Here is a 15,177-nt window from a genome sequence, read left to right as displayed (position 1 = left end):
ATTACTATGAATAAATTTGGTAAACTGAAACAAACACACTCTATGGAATGGAAGAAAAAAAAAATGAAAGCCTATACAGTACAAACACATAAATACGGGAATCGCTGAATCAGAAGGTATTCACACCCACAAAAGGGTGAAATTGTAGACGGGAGAGTTAAAGGAATATTGACGTTACACCTCTTGCATGGATCTGGCTAGCTATAGAGTACTCCCAAGCTACTACTTAGTACTTACTATTACGATTATTACTAGCTAATTGTGTACACTTGTACCACTTATTTTATTCTTATTGGAAGTTTCTCTATTGCAATTGCAAGGCATTATTCAAGATAACGTGTCAAATTTGTTCAAGGGTCTAGCTACAAGACACCATCTACAAATTATTTAGATGGTCAAAATCATATGGTTTTCATTTACTTGAAGGTCTCTTTCTCATTGTACGGATCGTAAGTTATCAACTTTCAATTCATTCACCAGTGGCCTCCTCAACTCAAGTGGTGCCACTCCACTCTACTTACATGCACATGATCATGTTAATGTTATTGTTAATAATGACTTGTGATTGGGAGATCCGCACGACTAGATCTCTTTTTTAAAAATATTAAAGTAATAAACACGTTCAAAAATGTCAAATATACATATATATTTTTTTTAAATAAAGTTCTACTACTATTGGCTATTATCTACATTTATTAAATGTATGGTCCTAATGTCCTTTTCTTGGTGAGTGAAGAAAATTATTCACTTGTAGTTTTATAGAGAGAACAAGACCAACAGCCTCGTTATACAAATAAAATTGAAACTTACTTAGATGGGAAAGTATCAAAGGGCATTAATGATTAAACTAACTGAATAAATTATTCCTCTGTCAAGAAAATGATGGCCAACCTTTAGAATCTTGAATTGGGTAAAGTGTTGGTTGCACAACTTTCTTTATTGTCATTTTGAGTACTCTCAAAGATAGTATGGTGAGAGAAGATCATGCAAGTTCAAAGAGAAGATTCTTTGTATGCAAAGTAATAACCAGTGTAACAAATTTTTATCTTACGATTAAATTGTTCCGAGTGAAATTGAACTCATTTTTTTTAATAAGATTTTCATTTTAAAATTTGTGAATGGAAAAAATGGATAGAAGGAAAAACTCACTAAAAGTGACATACACAATTTTCCGGTACAGATTAGTCATTACAATAATGGATAGATACATAGAACATATGACATGGCAAAGAAAAAGTGACTATTGTCCCAATTGAAAAAGAAAAGGGAAACTAGTTATGGATATGGAAAATGAACCATTGTAATTTCCTAAGTGCATCATCAATGAAACAAAGAGAGTAGAAAGAAGAATCCTTATTTTGCAATTGTACCCACACCAGAGAAATTAAAAAGAGAAATGATTTGCCTCACAAATATGAAGAGACTGACATAAATGTTTGGTGAAAAACTATATACAGAAACAAAATATTTGGTCGCACAATCTGAAATTCCTTGAAGCCCCTTAAAATCATTCTTTATGTCAAAAGCCTGCTACACTTGTCCAAAAGCTGCTATATTATAAGATTGAGAAGATTCTTGTTGCTTGGAATGTGGCAATATGTCCCCTAAACCATCAGGGCCTAAATTTGTGTCAGGCTTTATTTCATTGCATAAAGATTCAGATGCTTGATTTTGTAGCATTAACATTGGATTGTGAAGATACTCATTCCACTTGGCTTCTTCTTCTTCTTCTTCTGTTTGATTCTCTTTAATAGAGGTGTCACAATCTGTAATTCCCCAAGAAGATAAGATACTATTCTTCATAGGGAAAGAAGATGAAGACATAGAAACATCTTCTGATGGTTTGTAGCAAAAAGCATTAGGAAGAAATGAGGTATTAGTTTGTGGAAGAATTGACATGATGTTAGAAGTTGAAGTAAATTCAGAGTTCATATCAAAAGGTTTTAATCCTGTTTGGTTGAACCAATGAGAAGAGTTAGGATTATTTGGAATATTATCAGTGGATGTGTAATTCATCTGAATAGGGTAATTTCCCATCAAATAGTTGGAACAAGAACCTTCCACTTCCATTTCAGTCGCATAACCTTTTAGGACAATTGAAGATTGTTTTGGTTCATATGAAACAGCATCTGATTTAGAAGTACTTTCTGATCTCACAATGTTCAATTCATCTGATTCTGATATTTCTGCTGTTTTCTCTTGGCTTCTAGTTTTTCCCTCCTCCTCATCAACATTTTCTACCTCAGAAAGTGGTTTATGAGTGACAGGGTCTATACCCTTTTGTCTCAGTTTCTTCTTTAAGCAAGAATTCCAAAGATTCTTTATTTCATTATCAGTCCTCCCTGGCAATTGTGCAGCAATTTGTGACCATCTAAGAAAACACATCATATGCATGTCAATAAGGTTTGAAAAATAAAAAGAATGATCCAACAACCACATAACAATTAAAAAATACGCCAGAGTCTAACGCAAGTGGTTGGTGTGTCGTGTGTGAGTGTTGTAAACTCTGGTAAATCATACTTAAAAAAGAAGGATTGAATTTAATTACCTATTCCCTAGTACTGAATGAAGTTCAATGATGAGATTTTCTTCTTCTTGTGAAAATGTACCTCTTTTTAAATCAGGCCTTAAGTAATTAATCCACCTAAGCCTACAGCTCTTACCACATCTTTGAAGACCTATGCCATGCCATGCCATGCCAATAAAATACATTATATATCAACAACAGTTTCTTCTCTAATCTCATAATTATATGCTAAAAGGAGATTGAAATATTAAAATTTGGATTATATATAAATATATATACCTGCTTGCTTAGGAACTGAACTCCAACATCCATGACCATATTTAGTAATATGATTCAAAAGTTTTTCATCCTCCTCAGGTGACCATAGACCTTTCCTAAGCTTCTGCTTGTAGCAACAAGAGTGTCTTCCCATTTGTAGTTTGTTTGTGGTTTGGTCCCTCAAACTTAAAAATACAATGAAGTGCGAAAGTTTCTGATAAACAGAAAGATTGTTGGATTTGTGCAGCAATAAACAAAGACCGTGACAGGTAAAATATGAGTGAGAGAGATAGAGAGAGAGAGATTATATTATGAAGTGTGAAAGATGGAAAATGAAGTGGCAGCTGAGAAAATGAGTTGAGGCCCCATGAATTATGTCATATAGTCATTAAGGTACCTTCTATTTATCTTATTTTTTCCTTTTTTGAGAATATACGTGTCCTTATGTTTCTTTATTTATTTTTTCTATCTTTTTATTTAAAATGTGTATAATGACAAGTGAAATAGAATACATCATGCATTAAAATCAAATTATTTGTTCATTAGATTAGATATCTTGTAATGTAATAAAAAAGTGAAATGTTTATAGAATGGAAGGTCATTTCGTCATGCTTTTTCCATTTTTTTTTTTATAAACGTTATTTTATTTTTTAAAGGGAAAGACTTAATGGTACTACGATGCATGAGATCAGGGTCGTCTTAAACAATTTGTTGGCCCCGTTTTAATCTTATAAATTGGCCCCCGGATAAAAATAGAAAGAAAAAAAACAATTTTTTAAAGTAAATTATGATAACATCCCAATAATGTAAATAACATCAAAAAGTGATTTTATGTTCAAATCACTAACATCAAAATAAACGAGCCACTCTTCCAACATTTTTTGAATAGTAACCACATTTTCAAGAACTCCAACACCTAGCGGGAGTTGAATCCCTGTCCATGCGGTCTTGTACGTAACGCTCTACCACCGAAGTATTCTTAACAATTTGTCAAGTTCTCTCTTTCACCTCTATATAACACTTACTATAGGACCTTACATATAAAAAAAAAAATATGGGCCCATAGCCTGTCAGAGCTTGATTAACGCATTAATGAAAAAAAATAATCAAATTACAAACTTGCCCTTTAGCTTGACTTTGATTTCAAAAAGAAAAGTTGGAGTTTTTTATCCAAACCAAAAGGTGTTCAATGCTAAAACACACATTCTATTTTCTTGATGGGAGTTTCATAACAAAACTATATATATATATATATATATATATATATATATATATATAAGTTTTTAATAGCCTTTTTAAATTGTAGAACAAGTTTTTATGGATGACAGTTAGGGAATACAACCACTTTTGTAATTACAACAAACCAATTAAAAAACTAAAATTTCTAGATGATTGAAATATTTTATTTTTTGAAAAATAAAGTTTATGTGAGTTAGGTTTCAATAATTCATAAGGATCAGAGTATACAATATTTGTCTGAACAAAGTCTTAGCGTTGATAATGAAAGTTGAACATATGTCCATACTATGTATACAAATTTCTTATAAGAATGTATATAAATTTTTCATTAACAAAGTCTTAACGCTGATAATGAAAATTGAATACGTGTCTATACTATTTATGAATCAACTTCTTAACAATTGAATGACAATTTTATGCATTTTTATTTTATTTTTCTCGAGAATATATTCTTTCACTTTTAAACAAAGCTTTAATAGTAACCGAAAAAAACAAAGCTTTAATTATGGACAACTAATTAACTATTTGGCTCATATGTTGTTTCACTGTCTAATACTAACGACAATGAGTTTATTAAATCTCATTAACGTCACAACTATTCCACCGGCACTGTATGGTATGGTTATGGTATAATCACATCACATGTGCAATATTTGTCTGAACAAAAATATAGTCCTTGATTTGCTTTCACTTCTCTGGTGATTATTTTTGCCGATCTAATTTGCACTAATTTTTAGTGTTAGTCATATCATATGGCCTCTCTTATGGTCTCTCTCAAGAATTGAATATAGAGAGCCGCTGAGTTTTTAATTCAGCAAGTTTTTGAAAATGTTAGTTACTACTCCCTCCATGGAGAATTTTATTTGTTGAAATTACGTGAGCTCTAAGTAAATTTTGTAGAATTTATATAAATTTTGTAGAGATTGTGCTGCTAGGACTATTTCCTCCATTCATTCCTTTCCTCTTTGTATTGACATTGAAATTCTAAAATATCAATAAGAATATATAGGATTTTGTGATTTCAGCTTTTACAAATGTTGTGTTACACATTGCAGTTATCGCGGTGTGAATTAATAACAATATTGCACAACTCTTAAATAATAATAGTAATGGAAATATAACTTAAATTGGAGATAAATTTGAAGTTCTTTTTTTGGTCAAAAAAAAATTTGAAGTTCTAAACTAGATAAAGAGATAACATTATGTAATTTATGATCAAATATGTACTAAAAAAAAAAAATTATATATCTCAATTGAAAAAATATCTAGATTCTGTGTTTATTGGCATGTAACCGCATTTTTTGTGGTCTGTGTTTCATCGCAGCTGTAATATAAAATCTTTTAATTTAATTGAACAAAAAAATTGTATTTGAGAAAGATTTTAGAGGGTTTATAAATCAATAGGCGATGAATATTTTCATCGGGATTAAAACAAGATTACGTACCAAAACAAAAACAAGAATACCAAGTGTTCCTTGCAGCAGAGGAAAATTGTTGCTCTTCCTCTACATGTAGAATACAAGATTGCAAAGCAAATTCTTCATTTTCAAAACACAAATTCTTAATCTTCAGTAACAAACTCTTTATTTTATGAATCGTTCTGAATTGTTATGCAATACCATCCTAGTAATTATGAGATGCATGCGATGAAGATTCGTTTCATATGAAAAATAATAATAGAGCGTTTAATACAAAGAAAAAATCTCTTATGGAAAGAGAGAAATATATGTATTTTTCAGTAAAAGGAGGAGTATTTGCAATTATTATGCGAAAAAGTTAAGCTAGACACCTTCTGAAGTCAAAATTTGTCACATTCGACTTTGTTTACCATTATTGTGTTGGGTTACTGGGAGCGAGGGGGACCGATCACATCGAGGCTAGAACAACTCCACAAGTAAGAGAGACATCACACTCTTACCCAAAACCTTAAGGCAGTAAGTTTATGGGTCCTCTTACTTATAAGGTGTTCAACCTTTACTTTTTTATCCGATGTGGGACATATAACTTACACTTGTACACAACAACACCCCCCCAAGTGTGAGTCCTTCAATTCATCATGCTCCCCCTTCAAGCGGAAGCTTTTTTACTTGCTTGTATCGCCGTTGCTAGTTTCTCCGCAAACAGACCGACACTACTTGTATCGTCGTTGCTGCTTTATGCGGAAACGGACTGGCTACCTCGTCGTACCCTTTGTCGAACCGGGCTCCGATACCACTGTTGGGTCATAGAAGGGAGTTACTCGCGAGGCGAGTTTATGCAGATTAAGAATTCTATAAATAGCCCTTTTAATCATTTCATTAGGGATCTTTGTTTTTCTCATAGTTTTTAACTTGTAATACTTTTAGAGAGAGATATAGGGCTTGTTCTTCATAGACTGAGAGTGATAGAAAGTGGATTCTTCCTCATTTGTTTAGAGATCATAAGTTTGTAATGAATCCTTCTTTTTCAATTCATTCTTGCAAGGCTTCCATGGCAATGAGTAGCTAAATCTCCTTTGTTGGGATTAGAGGTACTCGATTTTAGCTAAACATGTAATATTTTGATCTATAAAATATGGTTCTAGCAATTGATTTGATATTGATGTTATTCTTGCACTTTATTGCTTATGTTTGATTTAATTGTGATTGAGAAATACTTTTGAATCTAGGTTTAGAATAATCATCTATCAAAACATAAGTTCTAGACATGGAATTGATGTTTTGATAATCACCTTTTGTATCCAAACTTAAAGCTTTCTTATCATTCAATAAATTGAGAAATCATTGATTAAATGATAAGACCGACTCTTGAATCATTCAATAGTTTGAGACATCGACTATTGAATGGTACAATTGATCTCACAATACTGTTTGGACACGAATGGTGTTGTCGAGGGATACATGATAATATCAAAGAAAATCTAGAATCCATGTATGGTCATTAGGTTACGTGTGACGCTTGATTAAGGAACTCTAATCCTAACAAGTTTTTACGCCTTATTACTCTCAACTTTTACTCTTGAAACTTAGTTACTAAAACAAACAACAAATTATCTTTTAACTTAGAATGATATTTGGTGTCGAACGGTCTGTGATATCGCACTAGACCCTAAGGAGACGATATAAATACTCACTATTGTTTGATGCAAAAATACTACATCATCGACACTACTTGAACCGCCGTTGCTGCTTTATGCGCAAACGGACCAGCTGCCTCGGTCGTACCCTTTGTCGAACCGGGCTCTGATACTGCAGGGTCATAGAGGGGAGCCAGGGGGACCGACCACATCGAGGCTAGAACAACCCCACAAGCAAGAGAGACACCACACTCTTACCCAAAATCTTAAGGCAATAGGTTTATGAGTTCTCTTACTTATAAGGTGTTCAACCTTTACTCTTTTATCCGATGTGGATCATATAACTCACACTTGTACACAACAACATATTGAAGGCTTAAACCCATTCCTTTTTGACCGTTGTATTTTAATTTTTTTTTGACAAGGTTGTATTTTAATTTTCATGTTTTCTTTATTCATATCTCGTTTGTAGTGATTTGATGTTTGACTCTTAGTAACATATAAGTCCTCCCTTCCACACCTTATGTGGAAGGACTTACTTTGCTTGATAATATATTTTATTTTAACCTTTTAAAATATATATATAGGGCATTTCAAGTGAGAGGATTTTTTAAATGAGAGGATGAGAGGACTCATTAATAGCTATTAGATCAAATTGAATGGATCAGATTAAAAGCTTCATATAAAATTGATTGCACATGATTATTTTCCCTTATCCTTCCTCCTTCTCTGGTTTTCACCTTTCTTCTCTCTCTTGCTCCATCACAACAACAATGGACTTTATATCCCTTGTTTCTTCAACTTCATAACAACAGCAATGGAATTTTAATAAAATCTACACCACAATTCGAAGCCCATTCATAGTTTGGTTTTCTCAACTAAAGACCCGTTCTTATCTTCTTCCATTCCAGATCCGGCAGCCATGAATTTTTCAATCAAGTTGAAACCCATTTACAGTCCCCTCTTTCTTCGACCTTGAATTTTGTAGGATAGATTTTCTAGCTAACCAACAATTATGGTTCGTAGAGTAAAGAAAAAATAAAAAGAGAAGTGGATTTGATTGCTTTTGCAAAGACTTATCTTCAACAAATTTAGTAGTAACAAGAAAAACTGCATTCATGAAATAAATAAAAAAATCTGACTGTGTTTTTCCTCTTCATCACCAATGTTGGGTTTTGCTGGAAGAAGAAGCGTTGGACTTGAAACAACTTGAAAAAGCCTCGAAACAAACATCTATGAGATACATGTGTTGTTTTAGTGACCAATATAATCTCAACCGTTTATCCCAATCTAATGGTTAATAATTAACCCTCTCACCCTCTCATATTAAATAGTCTTCTCACTTGATATGCCCTCTCTCTATATATATATATAAATTGAGTACATTGTCTATTAAAAATACAACTCAATTGTACTAAGTACTAACCATTGTCAAAATCACGTATCCCTCGTAAGTTTTTGTATTTTTTTTAGTAGTGATATTTGAACAACTCATTTTAGACAACTTATGTGACAACTTCTTTTTTCTCTTTTTTATTGGTCAAAAACAATGGAGAGAGAAAAAAGAAGAGAGAGAAAATAAGAGTATAAGAGATAAAGTTGTCACAAAGTGGTTGTACAAATATCTTTTTTTTTTCTCTCTTTCATTTTCTTCCCCGATAAAAAAAAAAACATAAATGATATTTGGAAACACTTTTTTAGACACAATATAGACGAGTCAATCTTTGCTCCATTTGCCTTTGCTCCATTTAACTCATTTACCATCATGGATGTGTGATACGTGTTAAAATAATATCCAATGGTCGAAATAAAAAAGGCAACAATAAACAAACACACATGTGATTGTTCTTAGAAACACAATATACGTTTCCTCTTTCTTCTTTCTCAGAAACAACACGGTAGCTTTTCTTCTTCCTTTCACCATCTCCGCATCTCGCTGCTACTGCTTCTCATTCTCGCCTCGCCTCTCCGCATCTCCGTTCATCAAATGGCAGCACGCTCCTTTTTCTGATTCACACACAACCTTTTTCCAGATTCAAATCTTAGATTCAAACATGTTACAAATCTTAGATTTGTTATTATGCATACGTGATTGATTTTCAGGTTACATGTCTTGATGCAATTGCAAAAAATTATTCAAATCACATCGTTGTTTTATTAATTCCTTTTATGGATTCATTTTTCTCCGATCGGAATATAAAATCAAAAAAGGAAAAAGATAGAAATTGAAAATGGGTGAAGATGGGTTGATGATTATAGTTTCTGAAAAATGGTGGATGATTAATTTTGATGTATCATTGCAATTCAGAGAAGACGCTGTAGCATTATAAATTCAAAAAGATACAAAGTTTTTTTTTTTTTTTTTTTTTTTTTATGAATAAAAGATACTGAGATTGTGTTTCTAAAAGCAATCACATGTGTGTTTGTTTATTGTTGCCTTTTTTATTTCAACCGTTGGATATTATTTTAACACGTGTCACACATCCATGATGGTAAATGGGATAAATTGAGCAAAGACAAATGGAGCAAAGATGAACAAACAATATTTTTTCACTTTTTTTTTAATATTTTAGTCTTGTCTTTGCAACCTTTCGCTCATCTCCACCATCACCGTTACACTTTCTCCCCCCTTTGCAAATGTCTGACCAATCGAGACCACCGTCTAACACTGTCGATCTCCTCTCCATTCTATATTCTCTGCAAAAACAAACCCAAACACACTTGTTTGAAATCACAGAAGAACAACAACGCAGCGGCCAACGAACGAGAGAGATAGACGGCGGCCAGTGAAAGAGTCGATGACAACAATGGTGAGGACAGTGTAACGGCGTAGCAGCGAGGATGATGATAGTGACGTTGACGGAGGGCGCGGTGGCAAGGACGGACCGGGGGTGGTGGTGATTGACGAGTACAATGGTGGTTAGGATGGAAGGTGCGGTGAGGACGGAGGTGGTTGTGTTTAACGAGGACAATGGTGGTGGTGGTGGTTAGAAGGAAGGGTGTGGTGGTGGTTAGAACAAGGGTTACAGTTGCAATTGCAGGAGAGAAGAAGAGGTTGTCGTAGAGAGAAGAAAGTTTAAAGGCTTAGAAATTGAAAAAAAGGAATGAAATTACCAAAATGCCCCTATATTTCACACCAAAATTACAGTTTTGCACATGGTGTCGTATTTGTGTTGGAAATTATGTGTTTACTTATAATTCGAAAAATTTGAATGTACTGGTACACCTATATTTAAATTAATAGTTTAATAAGTTATATTTTTTTAGGAAAAAATATTTTCTATCATTTACAATTATAATAACAATATTTTATTTCTTAAAAATGTTGGCGAAGCAAAATTCAATTTTTTTTAATTTTTTATTACTTATAATAGTGAATATTTATTATTTTTTCAATAAAATGTAAAATAATTAGTATGATTCTTATAAACAATAAAATAATATTTTTTAAAATATAAAAGTCAACAAATAACTCTTTTTTACATAAAAATGACCGCTAACTTATTAATTTATGAAACAGGTGTATTAGTACACCTTAATTTAAGGTGCACAGTAAAAACTCCAAAAAAAAAAAAATCATAAAAACGTAAAATAATATAATCTCAATTGGTTTTCTTTCTTCCCTCTCTTTTTCTCAAAGCACACAGAGCAAAGAGAAGAAAAGGGGAAAATGGATTTGAATGTAAAGGATTTCATAGCAAAGGAAGTTCCCGATTGGAATGACGAAGTTATCGCCGTTGCTCGATTCAAAGCCTTTTCCGGTCAAAGATCCGATTGGCAACCCAATTTCATCTTCTGGAGAAATTTAATCATCAAAATCGCTACCCATTTTGGTTTCCTTCTCATAAAACCTTCCCAGGTACTACCTAGGGTTTTTCCATTTTTCCCTCTTTTTCTTTCATTTTTCATTCTTACCTGAAATTTGTTTTTTTAGGTTAAAAATGATTGGTTTAATCGAGGAGGATTAACCCCTTTGTGTATCGACGATGTACTGGTAAGTGTTACTTGAGCATGCTCTTTTGATTTTGTACAACTTATTTCTTACAATTACATACAATTCGTGCTGGTTAAACTTAGTTTCATACCCAAAATCACTCTTTTGCTTTGTAGGGTATGTTTTGTAGAAGTTTATCTGAAATTTTCTAAATGAGAATCAACTATTTGATGTTATGTTCAAAATGTAAATTGATAAGAATTTAATTAGCATACTCTGATGTTAGTGTATATTTATTTTACACATGCATCAAATGATTTGTTGCCATGTCAATTAATGAATATGAAAATAAATGAGATGTCACATTCATTAATTGACGTAGCAACACATCATTGGATGCATGTGTAATAATTGTACATTGATAAAGTATATTAATTAAATTGTCATCGGATGCTGGTGTAAAATAGTTATACACTGATAAGGAACCTCCACTAAACTCTTCAAAAAAACTGTAAGAATAACATGGTGGATGATAATATATTATTTTGATCGCACTTAATTTATTTTTGGAAACATTTATAACTTTCTTAATTTAGAAAAAAAAAAGTCATTCCCTCCAAAATGCTGCATTCAAACATGCCCTTTTCGTGTTTTGTTTTTTGCCTTTACATTTTATCATTTTCCAGTCTCTAATGTATAATGAAGGTGACATCACAAGAACTGGGGATCTTGTTGATCCAACGCGTGGAAGATTCTCCCAATTAGTCAGAAAAATGACCAACTTAATAATCAGACCAGCTACACCAGATATCATGGCTGAAGAATCCGTGGTCCTAATTCCTATGCTTAAGGTTGTTAGCAATCCATTTATTTCGAGAGCTTTTCTTCTTTTGTTTTTTGCTTTCCTTTATTTTATTTTATTTTATTTAATTTTATGCATGTGTGTTTGGTTTACCTTGTGCATTTGTAATTAAGATTTACTGACATATATTTCATGGACCTGACCACCCTTGTAGAGTTTGTTTGAAATTTTCATGGAAGAATGGTTCCATGTCAATACTCTTACGCGTTGTACACAATAGAGGCATCTAGGGTCTCTGAGAAATCTGGCATTGTTTGATAACTTTCAATTTTGATAAATCAAACACGTCTAACATTGATCAATATATTCTTGATATCAATTGTCTGACATTTGTTACCCTTACTTACAACTTTCAGATAGAAAGTCAAAGATTCTAATAAGATAGTACACCCCAAATGATTGGTCAATTTTGAATTTGTAGCCTATTATAATTCCAAACTATGAAGCACAAACACTTCATATTGAAGTGAAACATGTAGTTACATTTAGTTATTCCACTTTTTCTAATTATTACTATTGTAGAAGTGTCAGTGTCGTATCTGTGTTAGTGCTTCATAGGTGCCAGACAGATTTCATGTGAATGAATTATTTATAAATATTTGAAGCACAGGGTTGGTACTTTTAAAATTTATTCTGCAGGAGTTTATTATCTTATACATTTCTGGTATTTAAGTTGGATACACCTCAAATTGTTTAGTAATTCTACTGCATATGGATTGAGTACATCGGTTCATTTCCATGGTGTATGATACCTGGTATCAGCAACTGTTCATATTTGCTTTCATGCAATGCTGGTGCCAGCAAGTTAATTTAGTTTGCAGGACTTGGGCCTACTTTTCCTTTGTTTGGGTATGCTAGATGCTTTCAATTCTATACCTCGATTTACATTTCTGTTTCTTCATATGTAGGATAAGGCTGCTGAAGTTGTCAAACATCTATCAGAAAGTCACTGGAATTCATCATGTATCATTACGATGAAGAAATTTCAGGAGATATGCGGAGGGCCGGATGAAGCTTCTGTAATGTTGAGGTATCTATCAGGGTGTGGAACAACACAGTATCTGTCCGTCCTTAAGAACGAATTTGTAGAGGTACATAAACTTTCTAAAGTTAACCTTACGATCAGAAAAATCCAGTTGTTTAGTATTCTATCATTTGGGCAAGCGTTTTTCTTCAAATATATCACATTTAGGTAGCAGTGTGTGGGACATCCAATAACTTCTAACATTTCTGGTAAATTGGTAGTAAAATTGATAATATTAAATGACAGGATTGTTCCCTTACTTTGGGAAGAATTATCATTGATCAATACTGATTTGATTCTTATGCCTAGATTGCTTGTCTTATTTCCATTTTTAATTTGACAGGGGGTAAAAATTTCACTCTCAGCAGCAGCATTATCCGGTGCCTCTAATTTAGATTGTGATGTTCTGTACTTGATTTGGACAATTGAGAAGCTTCAGCAACAATTAGATGTGATTGACAGGCGTTGTGAATTGTAAGTTTATTGTATTGTATTGTATGAATTGTTATACTTGTATATATATCCTGACAGGTTTTTTAAAATAATTAAAAGATAATGAAAAGAAAATAAAAAGCTCTTCTTCAAAAAAATAAAATAAAAAGCTTCCTCCGTAAACTGAAACATTTTCCCTTTCTTATTCCACAGTAGATTATTATATTTTATGTAAGTGTTTATTTGGTTTTGATTAATTTTCAGGAAAAAGTTGCCCGAAGCCCTCTTAGTAGGATTTTGGCTATAAGTCGTTCTAACACATAAAAGGCCAATTCAAAACACAGTTACTCAACACACTAAATAACATTGCTGATGTACAGAAGAATATAATAAACTTAATGGTCGATCCTCATTCTTATGATGTTATACTTTTGTAAGGTGACCACTGATTAAGACTTGGTGGTAATATGTTAGTTTACTTCAAGAATTTGACAAATTAATTTGATTAGTTTTACAAATTTATTCACGCGAGGAATGCTTTTAACAGTCAAAATTTGTTGGTACTAGTTTATTTCATATCATATACTGTCTTCCCAGTTGACAGTGATGCTTTGTCAGTGTACCATGTTTGCTTAAAAAAATAGTTGCCTAACTTTTTGATCCTATTTAGGTCAAGAAAATCAGCAGTGGCTTCTCTACATTCTGGGAACAGAAAATTAGCCCTCAGGTATGCAAGGGAGCTGAAGTTGGTCACCCAGAGTAGAGAAAAATGTTCATCACTTTTGAATAGAGTAGAGGAAGTACATGGTGTTGTTGTTGATGCAGAGTCAACGAAAACGGTACAACTTTAATTTTTGTGTCAAGTTGATCAGTTTATAGAAGATTTAAAATATTACATTGGACTGCATATTGTGTTCATTATATCCAGTAATCATTCTTTGTTAGCAGGTTTCTGAAGCTATGCAGATTGGAGCACGAGCTATCAAAGAAAATAAGATAAGTGTGGAAGATGTTGATATCTGTTTAAGAGATCTCCAAGAGAGCATTGATTCGCAGAAGGAAGTTGAAAAGGCACTAGGTATATTTTGTCATTTCTTTTGTGACTCACATTTATGCTGAAATCAATAATTAGGATTTGTAATTTTAAGCATGCGTTTTTTTTTTTTTTTTTGGGCTGCAGAGCAAACTCCATCATACACAGATATCAACGATGAAGATATTGAAGAGGAACTTGAAGAGTTAGAGCTGGCTCTTGAGAAAGAGGCTCAAGTTGATACACTGGAAAAGACTACCACCAGTGAAGAAGGAAATGCAACTTTGGAAGCCTCTGAATTACTTAGTGACACTCTCTCAAATCTCAAACTTTCAGACCGTCCAGTCGGGAAGTCAAGAACCACTCATGCGGCATCTGAAGGACACAAAACCGCAAATTTAGCAATATAAACCGTAAGTTTGAAAGTGAGAAAAGTTCAATAATGATATATTATTTCTAAAAATCTCTACACCACAAGATCTTAAAATATGATTGAAAGTTTATGTAAACTATGTTTATATGTTAGAGTATAGTTTTTTTTTTTTTTTTTGACAAATTGACTTGTCCCAACACTATATGTCAGTATTACCGAGGGAGCATGGGTGCTTTGATTATTTTATTTTTGGCAAATTGATGCGTGCTTTAATTACTTAGTAAAGTTATCCATTGGCACGTGTAAATGGTTGATTGCGACTTATATTTATGATTGGAGGGAGTATGCATGTAATGATTATGCTTGTGCGGAATGAGTCCCTTGGTTCAAACTTCTCTGTAATTCTTTTTGTTGGTGGTGGCCGGGATTCGAACCCCGAA

General features: G+C 32.8%; 2 protein-coding genes across 3 annotated transcripts; one reads left to right on the top strand and one right to left on the bottom strand.

Moving 5' to 3' along the window:
- Window positions 1-1,155: 1,155 nt before the first annotated feature.
- LOC11432542 (transcription factor MYB61) lies at window positions 1,156-3,142 on the bottom strand. Its single transcript, XM_003626034.4, has 3 exons — window positions 2,807-3,142; window positions 2,549-2,678; window positions 1,156-2,371 (listed from the first exon to the last, which is right to left on the bottom strand). Exons 1-3 carry the CDS (start codon window positions 2,937-2,939, stop codon window positions 1,531-1,533), a joined length of 1,104 nt encoding a protein of 367 aa, XP_003626082.1. The 5' UTR covers window positions 2,940-3,142; the 3' UTR covers window positions 1,156-1,530.
- A 7,520-nt stretch (window positions 3,143-10,662) lies between these two features.
- LOC11426637 (uncharacterized) lies at window positions 10,663-15,091 on the top strand. 2 transcript variants are annotated; one of them, XM_039828290.1, is made up of 9 exons: window positions 10,663-10,938; window positions 11,014-11,073; window positions 11,700-11,864; window positions 12,784-12,966; window positions 13,243-13,373; window positions 14,002-14,170; window positions 14,280-14,409; window positions 14,512-14,810; window positions 14,888-15,091. In XM_039828290.1, exons 1-8 carry the CDS (start codon window positions 10,750-10,752, stop codon window positions 14,772-14,774), a joined length of 1,290 nt encoding a protein of 429 aa, XP_039684224.1. In that variant the 5' UTR covers window positions 10,663-10,749; the 3' UTR covers window positions 14,775-14,810; window positions 14,888-15,091. The 2 variants fall into 2 exon arrangements, with proteins under 2 accessions (XP_039684224.1, XP_003626081.1); XM_003626033.4 differs by having other exon boundaries at window positions 14,512-15,091.
- The last annotated feature ends 86 nt before the right edge of the window (window positions 15,092-15,177 follow it).

The sequence above is a fragment of the Medicago truncatula genome, chromosome 7, assembly GCF_003473485.1.
Source record: "Medicago truncatula cultivar Jemalong A17 chromosome 7, MtrunA17r5.0-ANR, whole genome shotgun sequence".
Taxonomy (NCBI): domain Eukaryota; kingdom Viridiplantae; phylum Streptophyta; class Magnoliopsida; order Fabales; family Fabaceae; genus Medicago; species Medicago truncatula.
The sequence above is the reverse complement of the archived record's forward strand: the minus strand, read 5'-3'. Positions and strand labels throughout refer to the sequence as shown.